The sequence below is a fragment of the Syngnathoides biaculeatus genome, chromosome 8 (assembly GCF_019802595.1).
Source record: "Syngnathoides biaculeatus isolate LvHL_M chromosome 8, ASM1980259v1, whole genome shotgun sequence".
Taxonomy (NCBI): domain Eukaryota; kingdom Metazoa; phylum Chordata; class Actinopteri; order Syngnathiformes; family Syngnathidae; genus Syngnathoides; species Syngnathoides biaculeatus.
The window spans coordinates 32,528,415-32,548,528 of record NC_084647.1 but is presented as its reverse complement, the minus strand read 5'-3'; the positions used below and the strand labels follow the sequence as shown (position 1 = coordinate 32,548,528).

Here is a 20,114-nt window from a genome sequence, read left to right as displayed (position 1 = left end):
AACATGACAATGAGCTGAAGCACACAGCCAGGAAAACCAAGGACTGGCCCCGTAAGAAGCTGTCAAGGTTCTGGCATGGCCTCATCAGTCTCTAGACCTAAACTCAAGAGAAAATCTTTGGAGGGAGGTGAAACTCTGTGTTTGTCAGCGACAGCCCAGAAACCCGTCTGATCGAGAGAAGGTCTGTGTGGAGGAGAGGGCCAAAATCCCTCCTGCACTGTGTGAAAACCTGGTGAACAATTTACATTGTGCTTTCTGAATTTTTCTTTTTAGATTATGTCTCACAGTGGACATGCACCTATGATGAAAATTTCAGACCCCTCCATGATTTCTAAATGGGAGAACTTGCAATATAGCAGTGTGTTCAAATACTCATTTTCTTCACTGTATATATAGGCGGTACAGTGGCTCCTCTCTGTTGACAGCTGGTATAGGCTCCAGCACTCCTGCGGCCCTTGTGAGGATAAGCGGCTAAGAAAATGAATGCATGGATATATATGCTTATTTGGCTATAGTGCGTCTGTATGGGACTGCTCCTGTGTCTGCAACTGGACTGCAGTCCCCCATTAGGTGGTACAGAGGATTAAATAAAGAATAGATATGGTATAATATGGTAGTGTATTGATCATTAAATAAGTTTTCTAGTACAGTATATTAATGCCATGGTTTTGCTCATTTAAATGGATGGGTAATAGAATGTAAAGCCAGGCCAAGTAAATGCTGTTTACAATTGAGTTTTGTTTGCATCTGTGCTGTTGCTGCTCAGTGTTAACTCTTTTTTTATTTGTTCGTCAAGATTTTGATAGACTTGTAGGCTTTTTCAACATTTCGGTGCAAATAAACAGTAATATACAATATGTGCCACTTGAAATCTAGATCAGAAATGGGCAAGGAGATGATAGTAATTAAAGCCTTAAGAGTCCATCACTTTCCTCGTGATGATTCACGAACTTACATGCTAGAAGTCTTGAGCATGTAGCTGGCTTGACGGTCCTCTTGGTTCTCTAGCAATCTAAGATTAAATACATAGGCCAGCATCTGGCCTTGGTCCTCAAGATCTTCAGTCCTCAGCATAGCCCGTGTGCAGGAGTCAAGAACCTGAAACTTGTCCCCACTGGAAAGACATTATCTTTTTGTTCAGGATGAAACTGACAGACTGCATTTAAAGTGAGAATGACTTCATGAATGCTTACCTTGAGTTGCGCTTGGTGACCAACAGCAGGTTATTAAAGAGAAACAAGACGACGGGTTGGTAGAGCTTACGACTTCGCAATGTCCTGGTGCTCTTGGGTCCTGCCATGAGCTGCACTTCACCCTTCTTGAGCAGCCAGCGGGAGTGGGAGATGATGGGCACAGACTACAAGCGAAGTAGGAAGGTTTTGTATTTTCAGTACATGTTTCTACAAAACAGGCTCACGGCAAAGCATCTCGAATGAGCTTGCTCCCATTGGAGAGTGATCATATTCTGTCTGACTCGATTTGCATTGAAGGGGCTTTATTTGGATGTACAAATGCAACAAACACAAAATGTTTGCACACAGAAGTATTCCGAGGATTTTCTGAGAACATATTGCATGATTCTTTCTCAAACTGTTCTCTCGGGCAATCATCTCTGTTATAAAACTTTACACTATTTGTAAATCTCTCAAGACAATCTCGCAGAATTTGGGTAAGAGGGAGATTTTTTTTTTTTTTTTTTTTTCAGAGAAAACACAAGGCACAAAGCAGAGAAACCTTAAAGTCCTGAAACACAAGACAATGTCCAGGACAGACTAAAGCTCCAGAAAGAGGAACAGCTCAAATTTTGAATCCTTGATAGCTCCCTTGACAAGTGTAGTGGGACCATTTGTTTTGTTCTTATAAAATCACAGATGTCTCACTGTATCTCTATTCTCAGTAGCTATGGTAAAGTGAAGCAGCCATTTAAAAACTAAAACGTTTCGCCTGTTCTTTGACGTCACTGACAGCTACAGGAGAAGTGAATCCAGTACATTTCTTAAATATGGATGTGCAAGGCTTTCCAATCCTTTGTCTTTCATGATATATGTTTAAACACCCACACTGTGTTGCACAATTGACCCCTCCGAAGAAATTGCGTGGGCCGCGTAGCTGACCAATCAGAGGCCAGAGATGTGCCTAAACCACGCCCTTTGTTGTCGTCCGCCATAACCTCAGACAAAGTCGCATGGTTCAGTAGAGCTTTTTTTTGCGTTTTATCACGTCTTAGGGATCCTTAACAATAGATATGCTTAAGAGGTGTAGTCACGGCCTTTGAAATAGTGATGACAGGTATCCTGATAGGTTAGTTGGTGGAGTTCAATTTGTACCCTTTCCAAAACCGAAGACCGAGTACGAAAAATGTCTTCGATGGATCAAACTTTGTGGAAGACGGCATGATCAACTGAATCCATCTAAAATCAACCGGAACAGAAGACCGAGTACGAAAAATGTCTTCGATGGATCAAACTTTGTGGAAGATCGCATGATCAACTGAATCCATCTAAAATCAACCGGAACAGATATGTTTGCACGAAGGTAAGCCCTATATTTGAATTTCAATACATGTCTCATATAAATGAATTAGCAGTTCTTCGCTTGCATAACATAGCTACGTCTGAATGATTGACACACTTGATCTGTGTTGAGCGATACTTTGCGAGGACCTGACTGCACAAACGTGTCTCTTTGTTGGCGGCTAGCGAGCTAAGCTAAACCGGACTATCTTTGCACGAAGGTAAGCCCTATATTTGATTTTCAATACATGTCTCATATAAATGAATTAGCAGTTCTTCGCTTGCATAACATAGCTACGTGTGAAAGATTGACACACTTAATCTGTGTTGAGCGATACTTTGCGAGGACCTGACTGCACAAACGTGTCTCTTTGTTGGCGGCTAGCGAGCTAAGCTAAACTGGACTAGCAAGTCCGAAAAGCCTTCGACGGGCACCGAGACATCAAGACTGAAGGAAGGATGTTTGAGGACACTATAAAGTAGTGATTGTCGTACTCGGTCGGGACTTACGTAGGTTCGGCACTAATTCAAGAATAATTATTGAGGGGAGCGCGTGACGTTACACAAAGAAAACGAGAGAAACAACTCGTAACTCAAGCCTCGCCTTCTTCTTTTCCTTCATACGGCGGTTCACAAATGGCTATACAGATACACATACAGATTCTGCACACAAGTGTGATAGATAATACGAAAATACGAAACTGTCAATGACGAATTCGTCTTTGGGTTATAATATATTATGTTATGTGGCTTCTCAGTCTTCCTCTGACTCCGGAAAGATCTCGCGCTAATATCAATGGTTTCTCCGTCGATATGCATGGAAATACCATTGAAATACCCCTCGCTGAAGTACTTGAAGCCCTGCTGTCTGCTCTTCAACGATATTTCACTATTCGGTAAGAATGCGAGTGAAAAATCAGATGGTAAATCGGACAATTTCGCTCTCGACTTTTCTTCCTGCGACGCCATTTTGTCTAATATTTGTCTGAGGTTAGCAACAGTGGGGTGACGTGACTTCAGGAGGCGTGGTTAAGTGCCCTGTACGGTGGGGTCAATTAACCTGGAAGTGATGTACGAATTGAACTCCACCAACTAGCCTTTCAGGTTACCTGTCGTCACTATTATAAAGTCCATGACTACACCTCTTAACCATATCTATTGTTAAAGAACCCAAATACGCGATAAAACGCCAACAGAAGCTACACGGGACCATGCAGCGTTGACTGAGAAAACTGCGGGTCCAAAAAGGGGGCGTGGTTTATGCAGATCTCTGGCCTCTGATTGGTCAGTGACGCGGAATGTGCAATTTCTACGGAGGGGACAATTAAAGACTATATACTGCCCATATGTGTGAATGGTTGTTTGTCTTTATGTATCTGTCATCTGAAGTCACCTGGGACTGTCATGTCTCATTATGTTATTAATTTTTAGTTTTTTCTTTCATGTTATCTTGCCTGCTTTTATTTTGCAGTAATTGTTTCCCATCATTTCAGAAACATTACTTCCTGCGCTCATGCCTTTTTTCAAATCCCATTTTGTTTTTGCACTCTGCTGGTTGTTTTTTCTTTTTGTTTCAGTTTCTTCAAGACCGGTAGGCAGAGTCCCCTGGGTCATTGGCATTGCCCACTTTGCTATTATCTCAGTCCAAAGTTGTTATGTATTAATATGTAAATGGAAAAGAGCTGATAAAAGCCAATTAAATGGGTCGGCTGATTAAACGGTCATGACCTAGTTAGTCCACATAGTCTGCATCTGTCCATGGCCTCCTCTCACAACATGAACCAGTTCCTTTCACAAGCCTTACTGTATCCCACGACTGCATTCCATGTTACCAAAAGTCCATGATTTTTTTTGTCTATTTTTACCACCAGTCTTGCTGAGAACTTTTGTTGTTCCTTTTGGGCTTATTTTGTACCAGCTTTGGTGAGAGTTAAGTATTCCTTTTCTTACATTGTTTGTTAAAGCTTTGCTGTAATTTTTCCTTAGTCTTGATATCATGTTTTCAGTCTTGCAGTGATTTTAGAAAGTACTGTTGATATTTCAATAAATTTACTACTTTTTCAAACTTGTGAATTGTGCTTTTGGGTGCTTTTTTGCATCCATTTTTGCATTCTTTTCAGAAATTGGCTCAAGTTTACCCATAACCTTAAATTGGAGAACAGGTTAAACATATATGACTGGCATATGAATGCTCATACATCAGTGCCACAGACAAAAGGAACATGTGAAGTTCTGCAGTTAAAATGCCAGAAGAGAAGTACAGTATAGTTCTTTACCTTGGATTTAAACTCTAATGTCTTTTCAATGCTGATAAGCTCCTCGGTACGACTCATTTTTCGGACACCCTCGTTACACTCTTTCACAATCTGTAGGAGACACACACATGCGCACACACAAAAAAAAAAACACATGGCAATTGGAGATGAATGAAAATTTATCAATATCATTCATTTATTAGTCAATGGTTTCTTTTTATAGGCAAATTAAAAATGAATGTTGGGGAGAATCTCTGTATGTAACAATATTGTGTACAAACAAATTAAAGAACCTGTTAATTGCTTTTATGACTATATAGGAATACTAGAACATATTATTCATAAGGTCAAAAGCAGGATAATAGACAGTAAACAATGATATGCATAAACAAGGAGGTCATCGGAATAATGCCATCCCACGATGTCTCACAGCCATGAGGGCATGTACAAGCAATATATTATCTTGGAACTGCTATGATATGCACCAATATAATTTTGTTTGAAGTAATTCAACAAAACAATTTTGTGAGGCAAAGTGTGACATTATTCCCTGGACCTTTAGTTCATCTTTATTTCTGGTAATGTTTAATATATAAGTAATGTACTGAATAATATTACATTTTGACAGTCACTTTTGTGCAGTCAGTGTGGGTTCAGTTCCCACTCAGTGTCTATACACAGGGCTGTATCACACAAATAAATTGTAAAAAAATCATACATTGTGGTTTCTGGATTTTTCTTTTTAGGTTACTTCTCTCACAGTGGACATGCACCTATGATGATGGTCACGGGGAGTGCTGGAGCCCATCTCAGCTGTCAACGGGCAGGAGGCAGGGTACACCCTGAACTGGTTGCCAGGCAATAGCAGAGCACATTGAGACAAACAGCTGCACTCACAATCACACCTAGGGGCAATTTAGAGTGTCCAATTAATGTTGCATGTTTTTGGAATGCGGGAGGAAACCACAGTGCCCGGAAGAAACCCACGCTGGCACGGGGAGAACTCGGAAACTCCACACAGGCGGGTTTGGGATTGAACCCAGGACCTCAGAACTGTGAGGCCTTCGCTTTACCAGCTTACCCACCGCGCCGCCCTATTTGGAAACAAACAATCATCAATTTAATGATAATGTTTACCTGCTCCAGTCGCTGGTGAGCTTTTATTGCATTTGCTTCCCTCTCAGAGTGTTCGTCAACATTTTTCAGGATATTCTGTGACAATAATTCAGTCAACGCAAAATAACAGTGACTTCAAAACTTATTTCTGAATTAATTTGGTATTCTTACTTGAACAAGCAACTTGAGCCTTGTGATCCTCTGAAAGGGAAGGATGAGGAATGATGTAAAGGACAGCCCTCTGACACATGGATGGTTCTCCAATACTGCCATGGTCTCCCGGAATGCCTGGTTTCCCTCTCTGGAGAAACACAGATATTCACGTTTCCATAAGCTGTGGTGAGTTAAAAAAATGCTGCACTATACATCCGTCCATTATCAGATGCGCTAATCCTTACAAGGGTCGTGGGAGTGCTGGAGTCTCTCCCAGCTATCTTTGGCCAGAAAGCATTGTACACCCTGAACTGGTTGCTAGCCAATCGCAGGACACATGGAAACAGACAACAGCCACACTCACAAACACACTTGGGGGCAATTTTGAATGTCCAATTAATGTTGCATGTTTAAGGGATGTGGGAGGAAACCGGAGTGCGCGGAGAAAACCCACGTATGCACGGGCAGAACATGCAAACGCTACACTGGGAGGGCTGGGATTCAACCCGGGCTCTCAGAACTGTGGGGCCAACACTTTCCAGCTGAGTCACCGTGCCGTTGCGCCTAGCTGTGATTGTGAGTGCGGCTATTTGTATCGATGTGCCCTCCGATTGGATGGCAACCAGTTTTTCTTTGATTAAGAAGCTGTACTTATTGCATGGCTGTAAACCCATGTGCTGCACTGTTTATAGAGATAGGCAAGTACTAATATTAGCAGGGGTGTCCAACAGGGAGGAAAACTTGATAACTGTCAAGGGGCCTAAAGTATCGAAAGTACTAAGGTATCAGCAGTCTGTATCAGTATCATGAGTGAATACTCGTGAGTGAACACTTTTACTCCTATTGGTCAGAAAGGCATTAAACATCCCTATTTATTTTGGTTGTTGCGTGTGTTGTGTGTTTTTTTTTGTCTTAGATCAAATCTGTGATTTACCACAGAGAGGTTTTTATTGTTGAATTCAATGCTGAGTTATACTGTACATTTCACAGTTATTGCTGCCATGATTTTACACACTTTAGCCAGCTTTTGCAGTTATCTGCTACTGTATGCTGAGCTAACATCAGAGACACACCCATGGTGGAAAATGCAAGCATATGATGGTGTAGTATTATTACTTTGTGGTAACATGGCTACAGTAATTAGTATTAACAATTACACCTAGCAAGTGGAACCACCTGTTGATTTATGTGAGCTGTCTTAGGGTTAGATACTTGTTCAGTGGATGACGCACAAAGCAATAACACCAGACGTCATTGTCCATTCCCACATAAATCTATCTATCTATCTATCTATATCTATCTATCTATCTATCTATCTATATCTATCTATCTATCTATCTATCTATCTATCTATCTATCTATCTATCTATCTATCTATCTATCTCTATCTATCTATCTATCTATCTATCTATCTATCTCTATCTATCTATCTATCTATCTATCTATCTATCTATCTATCTATCTATCTATCTATCTATCTATCTATCTATCTATCTATCTATCTATCTATCTATCTCCACCTCAAACTCAAACCAGCAAAGTTAAACATTGTCTATATCTACAGTATCAAAAGAGTAATGTGCAGTGTAATTACTCTTGTGTGTAATCTTTCTCCAAGCGTCAGTTTCATTGTGTTGGCTCAGACACACCTGTCAGATGGGTGCGCCTTTAACTTTAAAAGCCGGCTCTTCCAGAACACACCTTTTTTTCTATTTCCACCTCTCTGTTCAGTCTTTATAAATAAATCAGAAGTACATTTTTGAGTTTGTTTTGTTTTGCCTCTGTATCATTTGAGTGGATGTGTAACAAATAGTTTGATGATTAGCAAATGCTGATGTAGTCTATTTCAACCTACACACACAATACAAGAGTAGAGTCACTTCCTTGTTGTAATGGTTTTGTAGTCATGCTAAAACCATCTACACAACACTCACTTCCACTGAATATTCACTCACTTATTCACTGTCAACAGTTTTTCCAGTTCAGAAAAAAACAGAGACAGATAGACAGCGGTGATGGTACTTTGGCTCTGTCACTTTCAGCCAGGGCAACAGTCTAAGTTTGTGTCTTTCCAATCATATACACATTTTTCTGTTTGTAAACATCTGCCTTTCGCAAGATGATGTTGGGTTACTTTTGACTGATAATGGGTTACTTTTGACTGACAAACTGTGTGTGTGTGTGTGTGTGTGTGTGTGTGTGTGTGTGTATGTGTTTGTGTGTGGGTGTGCGTGTGAGTTAGAGAGAGAGAGAGTGAGAGAGAGAGAGAGATGTCTATGACTTTTAAAGCTGAGGTCCAGTGAAGAACCTCTGCTCACAATAAAGACTTACAGTACTGTAAATCCTTTGTGTAACAATGGCAAACTCATTTAAACCACCTGCCAAGAAGAACAAAGAGATATGACAGGGCAATTATGAAGGGTTAAAGACACAAGAGAGGATGGTATGTTAACAAGCGATGCAGGTTTGACTTCTCCTCACTGGAATACTAACATGAAAATATATCACGAGCCACCAGAACAAACAAGAATACAAGATCACAATTTGCTTCTTAACAATGATCCAGTGAATATTCTGTCCTGCAATCAATCCCAGTGAAAACTGTCAGCCTGCCTGAATAAGATGCTTTAGTACAAGAGACAGAGGTGTTGATCAGACACCTTTTTTCCGGCACAGTCAGACTACATCCTTCTCATGCTCAGGTTCTCACTGACACACTTAACTATGTTCTATGTAACAAAGTGGAATTCCCAACACTTTTATGATTCTCAACTGAATTCTCTACTGACCCATCCATCTCTTTTGTAAGCCAATTATCCTGTTAGGGATCAAAATAAAGTTGGAACCTATGCCAGGTGATTACAAGCCAAAGAACGACTAAATAATGTCGTCTGACATCATTCATGTCTTCAACTACAATAAACTCTTGTTTTTTGTGCATCTGTGGTACCTGTCATATGCAGTGGGAATATTTCACTAAGTCTGGTATGCTCTGGTTTGGGTTTGACGGGAAGTGATAGACAGTTTTAATTCGCAGGCAACCACACCCTGCGCAGTTGTCATTGCCATAAACAAACCTGCTTTCATGAAAACAAGTGTGACTTCTAGTGTACTCTTGTTTGTTTTTGTAGCTCACACACTTGAACTCTGCAAACCCTAATGTTATTACCTCAAGACCTTCAATCACATGACTGAAGTGGTTTCAACCAGTTAATCAAATATGATCAACTCCTCACTGTCATGAATAGGCTCAGTTGCTTCAGCTTTATTTATAAATATATAAATATATAAAACTGGTACCCCTTGGAATTAATCAGTATCCATGAAGTGGTTCTCATTAAAAAAAAAAAAGTTTGCTGACCCCTGCACTACAAACAACCATCTATCCATCTTCCAAGCCGCTTATCTTCTCAATGGTCACATGAGAGCCAGAGCCTATCCCAAATAGCTTCAGGCAAGTGGTGGCAGACTACACCCTGAACTGGTCACCAGTTAGTCGCAGGGCAGCTATCAACACCATCATTGAGCAGGAATCGATCCCACGCTGCCTGCACCAAAGGCAGGCGTGTGTACCACTACACTATCAGCGACATACTACAAACAATTGATACAGATGTTTTCCTTAAGTTTGAAAGTACTCAAATTTGAGTCAAGATAGCATTAAGATGGAACACTTTCAGTATACTGCTAGGTTTTGGGGGCAAAAACAGAATTTCTTTCCATAGAAAAATATTCAACTGCACAATACAAGTAAGTTAAAATAATGGTCAAAATATCTGAGTCATGTTTGTAGTACTATATATTTCCCCTAATAATGGGGTGAAGTACAATTTCAGGTTTTCCTTTCTTACAAAATACAGAAAAACGCTGATGACAACAAAATGGAAAAAAGAAAACCCTGAGGAATTTTTCAGTCTTCGGAAAAAATAAGAATAGGGTTAACTGTTCCAAGACTTTTGGAGGGGAGAGTATGTACAGTACCCTGTGAAAGTATTTGGCTTGAAGTTTTCAACCTTTCGCCACATTTCAGGCTTCAAACATGAAGACATAATATTACATTTTTTTGTCAAGAATTAATAGCAATTGTGAAGTGGAACGAAATCTATTGGATGTTACTACTTGTAAAAATACCTGATAACAGATATGGGACACAACAGACATCCCCCCCAAAAAATCCATCCATCCATCCATCCATCCATTTTCTTAGCCACTTATCCTCACAAGGGTCGCGGGAGTGCTGCAGCCTAGCTGTCATCGGGCACGAGTCAGGGTACGCCCTGAACTGGTTGCAAGCCAATCGCAGGGCACGTGGATGCAGACAACAGTCACACTCACAACAACATCTAGAGGCAATTTAAAGTCTCTAATTACTGCAAGTTTTTGGGGATGTGGGAGGAAACCGAAGTGCCGGAGAAAACCTTCGCAGGCAGGCGGAGAACATGCAAACTCCACACAGGTGGGGCCAGGATTTGAACCCCGGTCCTCAGAACCATGATGCAGATGCTCTGACCAGTCCCAGGCACGGGGAGAAAAAAGTTGTACTGTCTAATACTTTATGGTGTTACAACATATGGATGAATATATCATAAACTCTGAATTAGCACCCAGCCTTCAGGCCAGCATGTGTACAAACTTAGAGCATCACCAACTACTAGTTACTTTATGATCAGGATGTTTATTGTGGAACAAAACTAGAGCGCCATAATTAAACAAACCCGTTTTTTTCTCACAGCAATGACTGGCACTAAAAGTGTTGCAGTGTGAATAAGGGTGGATTATTTTTTGTTTATAGACAATATAATCAAAAGTGTGTGAACAAAATTACCTTCATTGATATATATTTAAAGAACTATAGTGCAGAAAGCAACAGAGGAAATAACTTATGAATACTCACAAAATTCGCCTGTAGTTCTTCTCCTGGTAAACCTGGTTAATGACGTACTTGATGAAGACACTGAAGTGCTCAACAGCATGGTTGTAAACAATGTCACACACATCCGAAATCAAAATAGACTTCTCGATTCGGTGTTCGAGATCCATCAAGAACCTGAGAACATGAAAAGAATTTAATGATTGCTGTAATGGATTAAATATGACCAGTGATTTGTGTTAAGCATAACTTGGCACTACCGTTCACTGGCCTTCATAACTTCTTCGATGTTGGAGAACAGAAAGTGCATATCAGATTGGCTGAGAGTGTTTACTAAAGAAGGGTTACGAAGGAAGTGTGTTTCTAAAATCTCCAAACTCTTGTAGTAGGATGCCTCTGAAGTAATAAGTTCAAACATGGCCTGGACAGAAATGGGAAATAATACATCACATTGTGGCCTAGCTGTAATACAATCATCATTAAAATTACTGTAGTAATAATTCATTTTTGAAAGCTTATAGTTGGAGAGGTAACAACTATGCACTTGTGCTGTTTAGAAAAAAGTATATAGGTGTAAAATAAAAGCGGATTAATCAAAATCACAAATATAATATTTACTTTACACTGAAAGATACTTTTGTACTAACACTAATATTAAACTAACCTTTTAAGGCTGAATAAACTGTAGTTACCATGAGTATGTAATGCCAGAATATGCTTGCCGTATGAAATTTATGAACTAATTTTGGAATCAGAAATCAAGGGTAAGGGGTTTTTCCAACTATTGTAGTTTGATCACACAAAAATTCTTGTAATATCTCAATGTTATAATTTATGATATGACAATTTGAAGTTTTGATACAGATTTGAACAAAAAAATCATGGAAGTTGATACAAATGATTTGTCTCCACGGGTCACATAAAACCATGTGGGAGGCTGGATCTGGCCCCCGTTCCTTGAGTTTGACACTTGTGCCGTATGCTAACAATAGATATTCAGTGCCTAGACAAAAAAATAAATTAATGTCTTGATCGACTTCACTCAAAATGGAAATGTGCTGTAACTGAAAAAAAAAAAAAAAAAAGGAAAACAAAATGAACTTTTGGGAAGACAGTTGTGCCTGCTCATCTCAGTTACAAAGGATTTTTGATCACCTCTTGCATTATAATTTCTTTTTGTGGCAACTGGGTAAGTAGTCCACTGGCCAGCACCACATCCAAATTCTGCCACAAGCTCAGTGCACGGGCGTTGTTCCTCAGCTGTAACTGTAACACTGGGGGTGATGAGACACTAGATCCTCCTAACATGGTGGAAGGAGAGCGATGCTCACGCTGGCGCCTTTGTTCAATCTCTTGCTTCTTAGATGTATCTCTGTATTCTTGATACAAGAAGGCTGGAAAACAAAACGTGTCATTAGTGTGCATTTTTTTTTTCACAGGTTCCTCTTTCTGGACCACTCAGAGTCGGTCTTGGACAAAATGGCACCGTCAGCAAAGGCCATATGGGCAAATGTGCACTATTGGATGGCCAACTAGTGTGCCCCTCTATACGATCGTCAAGAGCAGGGTCAGTGACCTGACAGAGATTTTCTTAGAAATTCTACTTGCATGAGAATTCGTACAACACAATTGGTGCTTGTACTATATTTGGAGAATCATTGTTTTAGGATATATGATGAAGAATTATACCCAGTACAAGAACAACTTTGCTCATTCACTGCCAGGTTTCCATGTTAACATTGATATTTGAATTCAACAGCTGTCAATGGCCGTGAATTCAAGTGGTACCACCTCCTACATAGTCTGTATAGTATAAACTCGTTAAGTATATTAACGCTCGTTAAGATTCATGTTCAATATAGTAGTCTAAGTAGATAAATCCCACTCAAAAGGCTATCATAAAGTAAACATTATGTTAAAAAAACAAGTATTTGGTCACGTGATCACTACATGACATGAATATGGAAAAACAAGATACTTGGTTTGCTTTTGCAGCTATCACAGCATCTATCCATCCATCCATCCATCCATTTTCTTTGCCGCTTATCCTCACGAGGGTTGCGGGGAATGCTGGAGCCAATCCCAGCTGTCAACGGGCAGGAGGCAGGGTACATCCTGAATTGGTTGCCAGCCAATCGCAGAGCACATGTAGACAAACAGCCGCACTCACAATCACACCTAGGGGCAATTTAGAGTGTCCAATTAATGTTGCATGTTTTTGGGGATGTGGGAGGAAACCGGAGAGCCTGGAGAAAACCCACGCAGGCACGTAGAGAACATGCAAACGCCACACAGGCGGGGCCGGGATCGAACCTGGGTCCTCAGAACTGTGAGGCCAACACTTTACCAACTGTTTGACCGTGCCGCCCACAGCAGCTATATGTACCAGAAAACATTCTGCAAGATGTTGTAGTGTCTCTTGGAATTTTTATCCAGAAGAACATTCATGAGGTCAGAAGCCACTGGCGCTGGATCAGAAAGAGGGTTTGGTGGCTCGCTATCTGTTGTGATTCAATGAGGTGTTTGTCGGGGAAGAGGCCAGGGCTTTGTGCAAGTTCTGCCACATCAAGCTCTACCAAGTTTGGTGCAAGTAAATAAATTGTTCACACCAAGTTGGAAACATTGTACTGTACTGTCCAAAAAGTCTTGGTAGGATGAATAGTTTGAATTTTAGAGGGAACAAGGGGTCTTGTCTAATGCCTGACTGATTAAGTACAAACCCAATTCCAAAAAAAAAGTTGGGACATTGTGTTAAACAAATAAAAACAGAATATAATGCTTTTCAAATAATTTTCAACCTTTATTTAATTTAATTCACTGCAAAGACAATATATTTAATGTTCAAACTGATAAACTTTAAACCGTTGAGCAAATAATCAGTAATTTAGAATTTTATGGCGAGAACATGTTCCAAAAAATCTGGGACAAGTGGCAAAAAAGATTAAAACTAAGACTCATCAAACACCTGGATGGATAATTCCACAGGTTAACAGGCTAATTTGGAACCAGTGGTTGTCATAGTTGGGTATAAAAGATGCTTCCCTGAATTGCTCAGTCATTCAAGCATGGATGGGGCAAGCGTCATCTCTTTGTGAACAAGTCTGTGAGAAAATAGTTGAACAGTTTAAGGAAGGAATGAGGAAGGAATTTATGGATTTAATCATCTACGGTTCATAATATCAAAAGGTTCAGAGAATCTGGAGAAATCACTGCATGTAAGCGACAAAGCAGAAAAAACAATTGAATGCCCGTGACCTTTGATCACTCAGGCGGCGTTGCATCAAAAAACAACATAAATGTCAAAAGAATATCACCACATGGGCTCAGGAACACTTCAGAAAACCAATATGAATAAATGTAGCCATATAGCGGAGACCCATAAGTGGAACTTAAAACTACTTTACAATACAAAAGCCATTTATCAACAACACCAGAAACACTGCTGACTTCTCTGACCTTTAGCTCTTCTCAGATGGACTGATGCAAAGTGGAAAAGTGTTCTGTGGTCCGATGAGTCCACATTTGAAATTGTTTTATAGAAATTGTGCACTTCGTGTCCTCCGGACCAAAGAGAAAAAGGTTCAAAGGTTCAAAAGTCAGCATCTGTGATGGTATGGGGTTGTGTTCGTGCCAATGGCATAGATAACTTACACATCTTTGAAGACACCTTTCATGCTGAAAGGTACGTACAGGTTTTAGAGAAACATATGCTGCCATCCAAGCAATCCCTTTTTCATTAACACCTGTGCATATTTCACCGAGCCAATACCTAACCACATTCTGCATTTGTTACAACAGCGTGGCTTTGTAGTAAAAGAGTGCGGGTACTAGAGTGGCTTATCTCCAGTCCAGATCTGTCTCCCATTGAAAATGTGTGACGCATTATGAAGCGTAAAATATGACAATAGAGGACTGTTGGAGGACAGCACTGTTGAACACCTGAAGCTGTACATCAAGCAAAAAAGGCAAAGAATTCCACTTACAAAGCTTCAACAATTAGTGTTCTCAGTTCCAAAAGGTTTATTCAATGTTGTTAAAAGAAAAGTTGATGTAACCATCTAAACGTGACGCCGTCCCCCTGCTTTTTTGTAACATGTTGTAACCATAAATTACCAAGTTAATGATTAAAGGTTTATCAGTTTCAACATCAAATATCTTGTCTCTGTAGTGTATTCAATTAAATTTTGGTTGAACTTGATTTCCAAATCATTGTAGTCTTTTTTTGTTTGACACAATGTCCCAACTTCATTGGAATTGGGTTTGTATATATCATACTAAATTAAGTTGCAGTTCACTGTTGTTGATATTTAGAGAGACAGAGTACGAGTCTCAACATAAAGTAATGCAAGACAATGGATTTCTACTAATGGGTACAGGTACTGTTGTTGTGCATTCAGATGTAGGTATTGGAGAAGCACAGCCATTTTAAGGTTGGTTCAAAGTTCGATGAAAAGACATTTTTTTCAGGGCATATAGACTGCATGTATACCAAAAGGTAAGATGACTCCAAACAAGAGGAGTTTGTTGCATAATCATATACTGCAGATTGCATTGGTGGGCGTCAAACTGGACTGCGAGTTACATAAGAGTGAAAAAATATTCATCTTTAAAGTGCACAGGATAAAGATGCAAGTATCTATCGATAATAAGACACTGTCATTTTCCAATGATTTTCAAATAATGTATGCATTATCTAACCTGATAAATGGTTTATTGGGACGCTGCAAGGTTTAATGGACCCTTAACCAATAAGACAGCAGTTACACCTCTGATACCAATACTACTCTTAACAAGTGTACCATGTCAACTAAGAGTCTAATGTGTGGCAGCCGCAAAGGGGATAACTACAAGACAACACGCTGTACGCTGTGATGAGTGTTCTCACCAATGCTTTTGACAATGTTGAGGCTCTGGCTGAATGGCTGTGTCTTAGAATAAGCTCCATTGTTCAGTAGCCTGAAAAGAAAGTGCAAACAGATATATGTTCAGACAAGCACGCAAGCAGGTGGAAGAATATGTTCACTATGTGTCAGAAGACAAATGAATTTAAATGAGGCAAGAGTACAGCTGTTATGTCAAAGCATATACTGTACACTGTTATTTGTATTTTACCCAATTTTTCTCAACAGTCACTCACTAGCACCACAATATAACTGCTTTTTAATTTGAATTTAAAATTGCTGTGCACATGAGACAGAAATATGCATTTTTTTCTCCTTGTTTATTTTCTTTGTGTGCTTGTTTTCAGATCATTTAGTTATAGCAGAAACCCACAGGCTTAAATTATTTGTCCATATCCAATGTCTCCAGTGTAATTTGGTCAAACCTGTGGTTGAAGTTATTCCGGTCAGCTCCCTCGGGGCTAGGCATTCCCAAACTCATGGTACTTCCAATGTCGCGCACAGTGCAGGCTGTGGTCGTTTGCTCAGATAGCTTTTTAATGTCTCCACTATGAATGCTGTGAGTTCGGTATGAGATTGAGTCGTCTGTAAGAGCACTGTTGTGGTGGTAGGAGGTAGCAGATATGTCCATGCTCCCTCCTCCCACACTTCCTCTTTCCTTATTCACAGCATCCTTGATGTACAAAGAATAATATCTGCTGCTGGCCTCACCATTGCTTGGCAACACAGGTCTGGAATAAGGGAGATGTGGTGAAATCAGAGACATGCATTTTATAACACAAAAGCCACTTCAGAGTAACAACTATCCAAGCCATTCTTGAAAGAGAAATTCCAAAGCAAACTGTGATCATTAGCTGTACATTTGTTGCTTTGTTTTCAAGGATGTGCTAAAAGTCTAGCCATATATACAACTATTTGTTGGAATTTCACCTGCTGTATTACCGCAGCTGCTCACAAATTATCGATTGCGAACACATAAAAGTTTGTTTTAATTGTCAATACTTTCATTCTTGACAAGCCAGAAACAAGTGAGCAGGAATCCCTCTACAGATGAGAATAATCAAAGAGAGATATCGGGCAATTTCTAAGCAAGTTTTATATAAAATCGTACAGTATAACCAAGAGTGTAGTGTTTGGTAAACAAGAGGGTTGTTAACTTGTGTAGAAACAATACATATCCATCAATCCATCTTTTTTCTTAGCTGCTTATCCTCACAAGGGTCGCAGGGGAGTGCTGGAGCCAATCCCAGCTAACATCGGGCAGGAGGCAGAGTACATCCTGAATGGGTTGCCAGCCAATCTCAGGGTAGATAGAGATAGCCAACAGTCGGATTCCCAATCACACTTAGGGGCAATTTAGAGTCTCCAATTAATGTATGTTTTTTGGATGTGGGAGGAAAGCAGAGTGGCCGGAGAAAACCCACGCAGGTAAAGAGAAAACATGCAAACTCCACACTGGCGGTGCCGGGATTTGAAACCCGGTCCTCAAAACTGTGAGGCCGATGCTCTGCAGCGGCGCCACCGTGCCGCCAAAGGTTTACAGACAATCCCAGACTGCGGGTTGTGTGCAATAGAGTGATATCACAATCAGTTCTGTTGTGTGCTAAGATTAGCAGTACCTGGCCTACTTCTTCTGCAAGGTAGACGATCTTCTGTAAACATTGTGTACCCCATCAGAACTCTAATAAATTGAAACGTTGCTGCAATTCAACCCTATCCATCTAACAGTGTATCTTCACCAACAAGAATGGCAGAAGGTAGCAGCAGTGATGTTAGAAACATTAGTTCCTGTTCACAGCATGATGTTGCTTGGATAAAGGACCGCATCTTTGCAGGTAATGCCAATATTTTCACAATTTGTGTTGAAATTGTTCACTAATAATTCTAGGTATTTCCCGTCCGTTTTCAATCTTGACAATAATTTGAAGGTGTGTGTGCTCTGTTTAAAGAAAAAGATAAATGACATACAAAAGCATAGAAGATACTTGTCAAGGAAGGTATCTCAAAGATCACTAGGCTTGTGATGTCTAAGTAAATTAGAGTCATAACAGAAAGGTCTGTAAAATATTGTACTGACACAACTGTTTTAACAGATAGAGTACAGGTTACATAAGGTAAAATAAACCAGAGTTGGGAGGTTTAGTATAACAATGTCCCCTCCTTGAGCCACCACCTTATTGTGGTGGAAGGGTTTGTGTGTCCCAATGATCCTAGGAGCTAAATTGTCTGGGTTTTCACACCCCTGGCAGGGTCACCAACGCCAAATGGGTCCTAGGTGAAGGAGCAGACAAAGGGCAGCTCCATAACTCTTTATGATGATCAAAATCAATAACTTTAGGGTTCAACATCGCATTGGCATCGGGGACAGGGCCTTCAGATTGGCAGACTGGAGTGATGGTCCCCCTTTATAAGAAGGGGGACCGCAGCGTGTGTTCCAACTACAGGGGTATCACACTCCTCAGCCTCCCTTGTAAGGTCTGTTTAGGGGTGCTTGAAAGAAGGGTCCGTAGAGGAAGTCATATCTCGGATTCAGGAGGATGTGGTTTTCGTTGAGGGGGTGGAACAGTGGACCAGCTCTTCATGATTGGCAGGGTCCTCAAGGCTGCATGGGAGTTCACCCAACCAGTCGACATCTTTGTTTTTAGGACTTGGATAAGGCATTCGACCGTGTCCCTCGGAAACTCCTTTGAAATGGGGGTGGGGGGCCTTTGGGAGTTTGGGTTACCAAAACTACCTGATACGGGCTGTTCGGTCCCTGTACGACCGGTGTCAGAGTTTGGGCTGCATTACCAGCAGAAGGTTGGACTAATTTTCGGTGAGAGTTGGACTCCGCCAAGGGTGCCCTTTGTCACCGATTCTGTACATAACTTTTAAGGACAGGATCTCGAGGCATAGCCAAGGTGTGGTGGCCTCAGTATTGCATCTCTGCTTTTTTGCAGATGATATGGTTCTGTTGGCTTCATCAACAGGGTTCATACTCAGTCTGACCCAAAAAATTTAAGGGCTTTTTAGGGGCATTCTTAGGGGCTGACACGAAAGATTTAGGGCCGACACGGAAAAAATTTAGGGCTGACACGAAAAATTTAGGGCCATCGTGGGAAATTAAGAGTAAGGAAAAAAGACTCACCCAATGGTGCCATCAACCGTTCTTGGTTCATCAAATGTTCCAGTAACTCAGTAACTGTGAGGGTGATCACCTGTTGCCCCTTGTGGTAGTTCTCATTGATATGACCATTGTCAATGTCTTCACATAACAGTCTACAGAAAAACAGATTCTAACTACAATTGCAACTATATACACAAATGTCTTCTCCTGATGTCTGTCTCAGCACCCCTACTATAGCTCCTTGAGCCTACCCAGTGCCTCCTCTATTTGTTGCTGCAGAGGTGCCAAAGTGGCTCTCTTGTCCTTTGCTCTGCCTCTGAGTGCATTGGCCTCGGTGATCAATCTCAGATTCCTCTTTTCTTCTGCCTCCTTACACAGCCTGTCAGCCTTCTCAATAAGCGTAGATATGTCAGTCTCTATTCTGGCTTTTTTGGCTTTGAGGCAGTAGAGATGAAAAGTGGGCAGCGATGCCAAATGTAGCCAGGTACGAAGTCTTCCTTTCCCCACAGTGGTAGTTTTTAGACTGGAAACACTTTCGAATTATTTTCACAAGATTTGTAACTGTAATGGTTGCAGATCACTTTTAAAGTCCACACGATCTCTGCCTATAACGAGTCCGTCTTCGTGTATTGAACTACGTTCATAAAGCCTGACTTCCGGCTGGTTGAACTCGATGACTGGACAATTGTAGGTGCGCATGCAATGCCAGTACCACTGCCTGAAGTTGATGCTTCACTATCTTGATATTTTAGAAACAGATTCATACCAACGGAAGATGAGAGAGTCTTCGCCAAATCAGCGTGTCTCCTGTTTTTCCGGTGCGACTCCAGCGCTTTGACGCCCATCTTTTCAAGCCGGTAACTCTGCTTGCACAGATGGCAGTAAAACATGTGCCAATCTTTTGGATATCGACGAACCCAGCTCCCGAACCCCTTACTTTCAACCCAAGCATATTGAAAAATGCACTTCCCCACGATACGAGTTGGATCGATGAAAGAACTACGCTACATCGTAACGAAGACGAAGTGAAATGCCTGTCACAGAAACAAACAATGGAATATCGACAAGATGGCGACAAGTTGTCAACACGGTGACTTCTGTTGACAATTTCTGGCTGTTTTGGACGCCAGACGGATCGCTATTTTTTGAAAATAAAAGATAATTTTTTTAGGGAGAATTTTGGCGGTAGAGGTCCTCCCT

At 40.7% G+C, this 20,114-nt stretch overlaps 1 protein-coding gene across 2 annotated transcripts in view; it reads right to left on the bottom strand.

Annotated features, from left to right (window-relative positions):
* ngef (neuronal guanine nucleotide exchange factor) overlaps positions 1–20,114 on the bottom strand; it is a 39,913-nt gene that overhangs the window by 5,421 nt on the left and 14,378 nt on the right. For both annotated transcript variants that reach the window (XM_061828239.1, XM_061828240.1), the window contains exons 3-12: positions 16,234–16,539; positions 15,793–15,863; positions 12,063–12,301; positions 11,168–11,328; positions 10,932–11,084; positions 6,056–6,185; positions 5,906–5,980; positions 4,790–4,879; positions 1,194–1,357; positions 956–1,114 (exon numbers count right to left, since the gene is read on the bottom strand). In XM_061828239.1, coding sequence (XP_061684223.1) covers positions 956–1,114; positions 1,194–1,357; positions 4,790–4,879; positions 5,906–5,980; positions 6,056–6,185; positions 10,932–11,084; positions 11,168–11,328; positions 12,063–12,301; positions 15,793–15,863; positions 16,234–16,539 — 1,548 coding nt within the window. The remainder of the gene's footprint in view (positions 1–955; positions 1,115–1,193; positions 1,358–4,789; positions 4,880–5,905; positions 5,981–6,055; positions 6,186–10,931; positions 11,085–11,167; positions 11,329–12,062; positions 12,302–15,792; positions 15,864–16,233; positions 16,540–20,114) is intronic.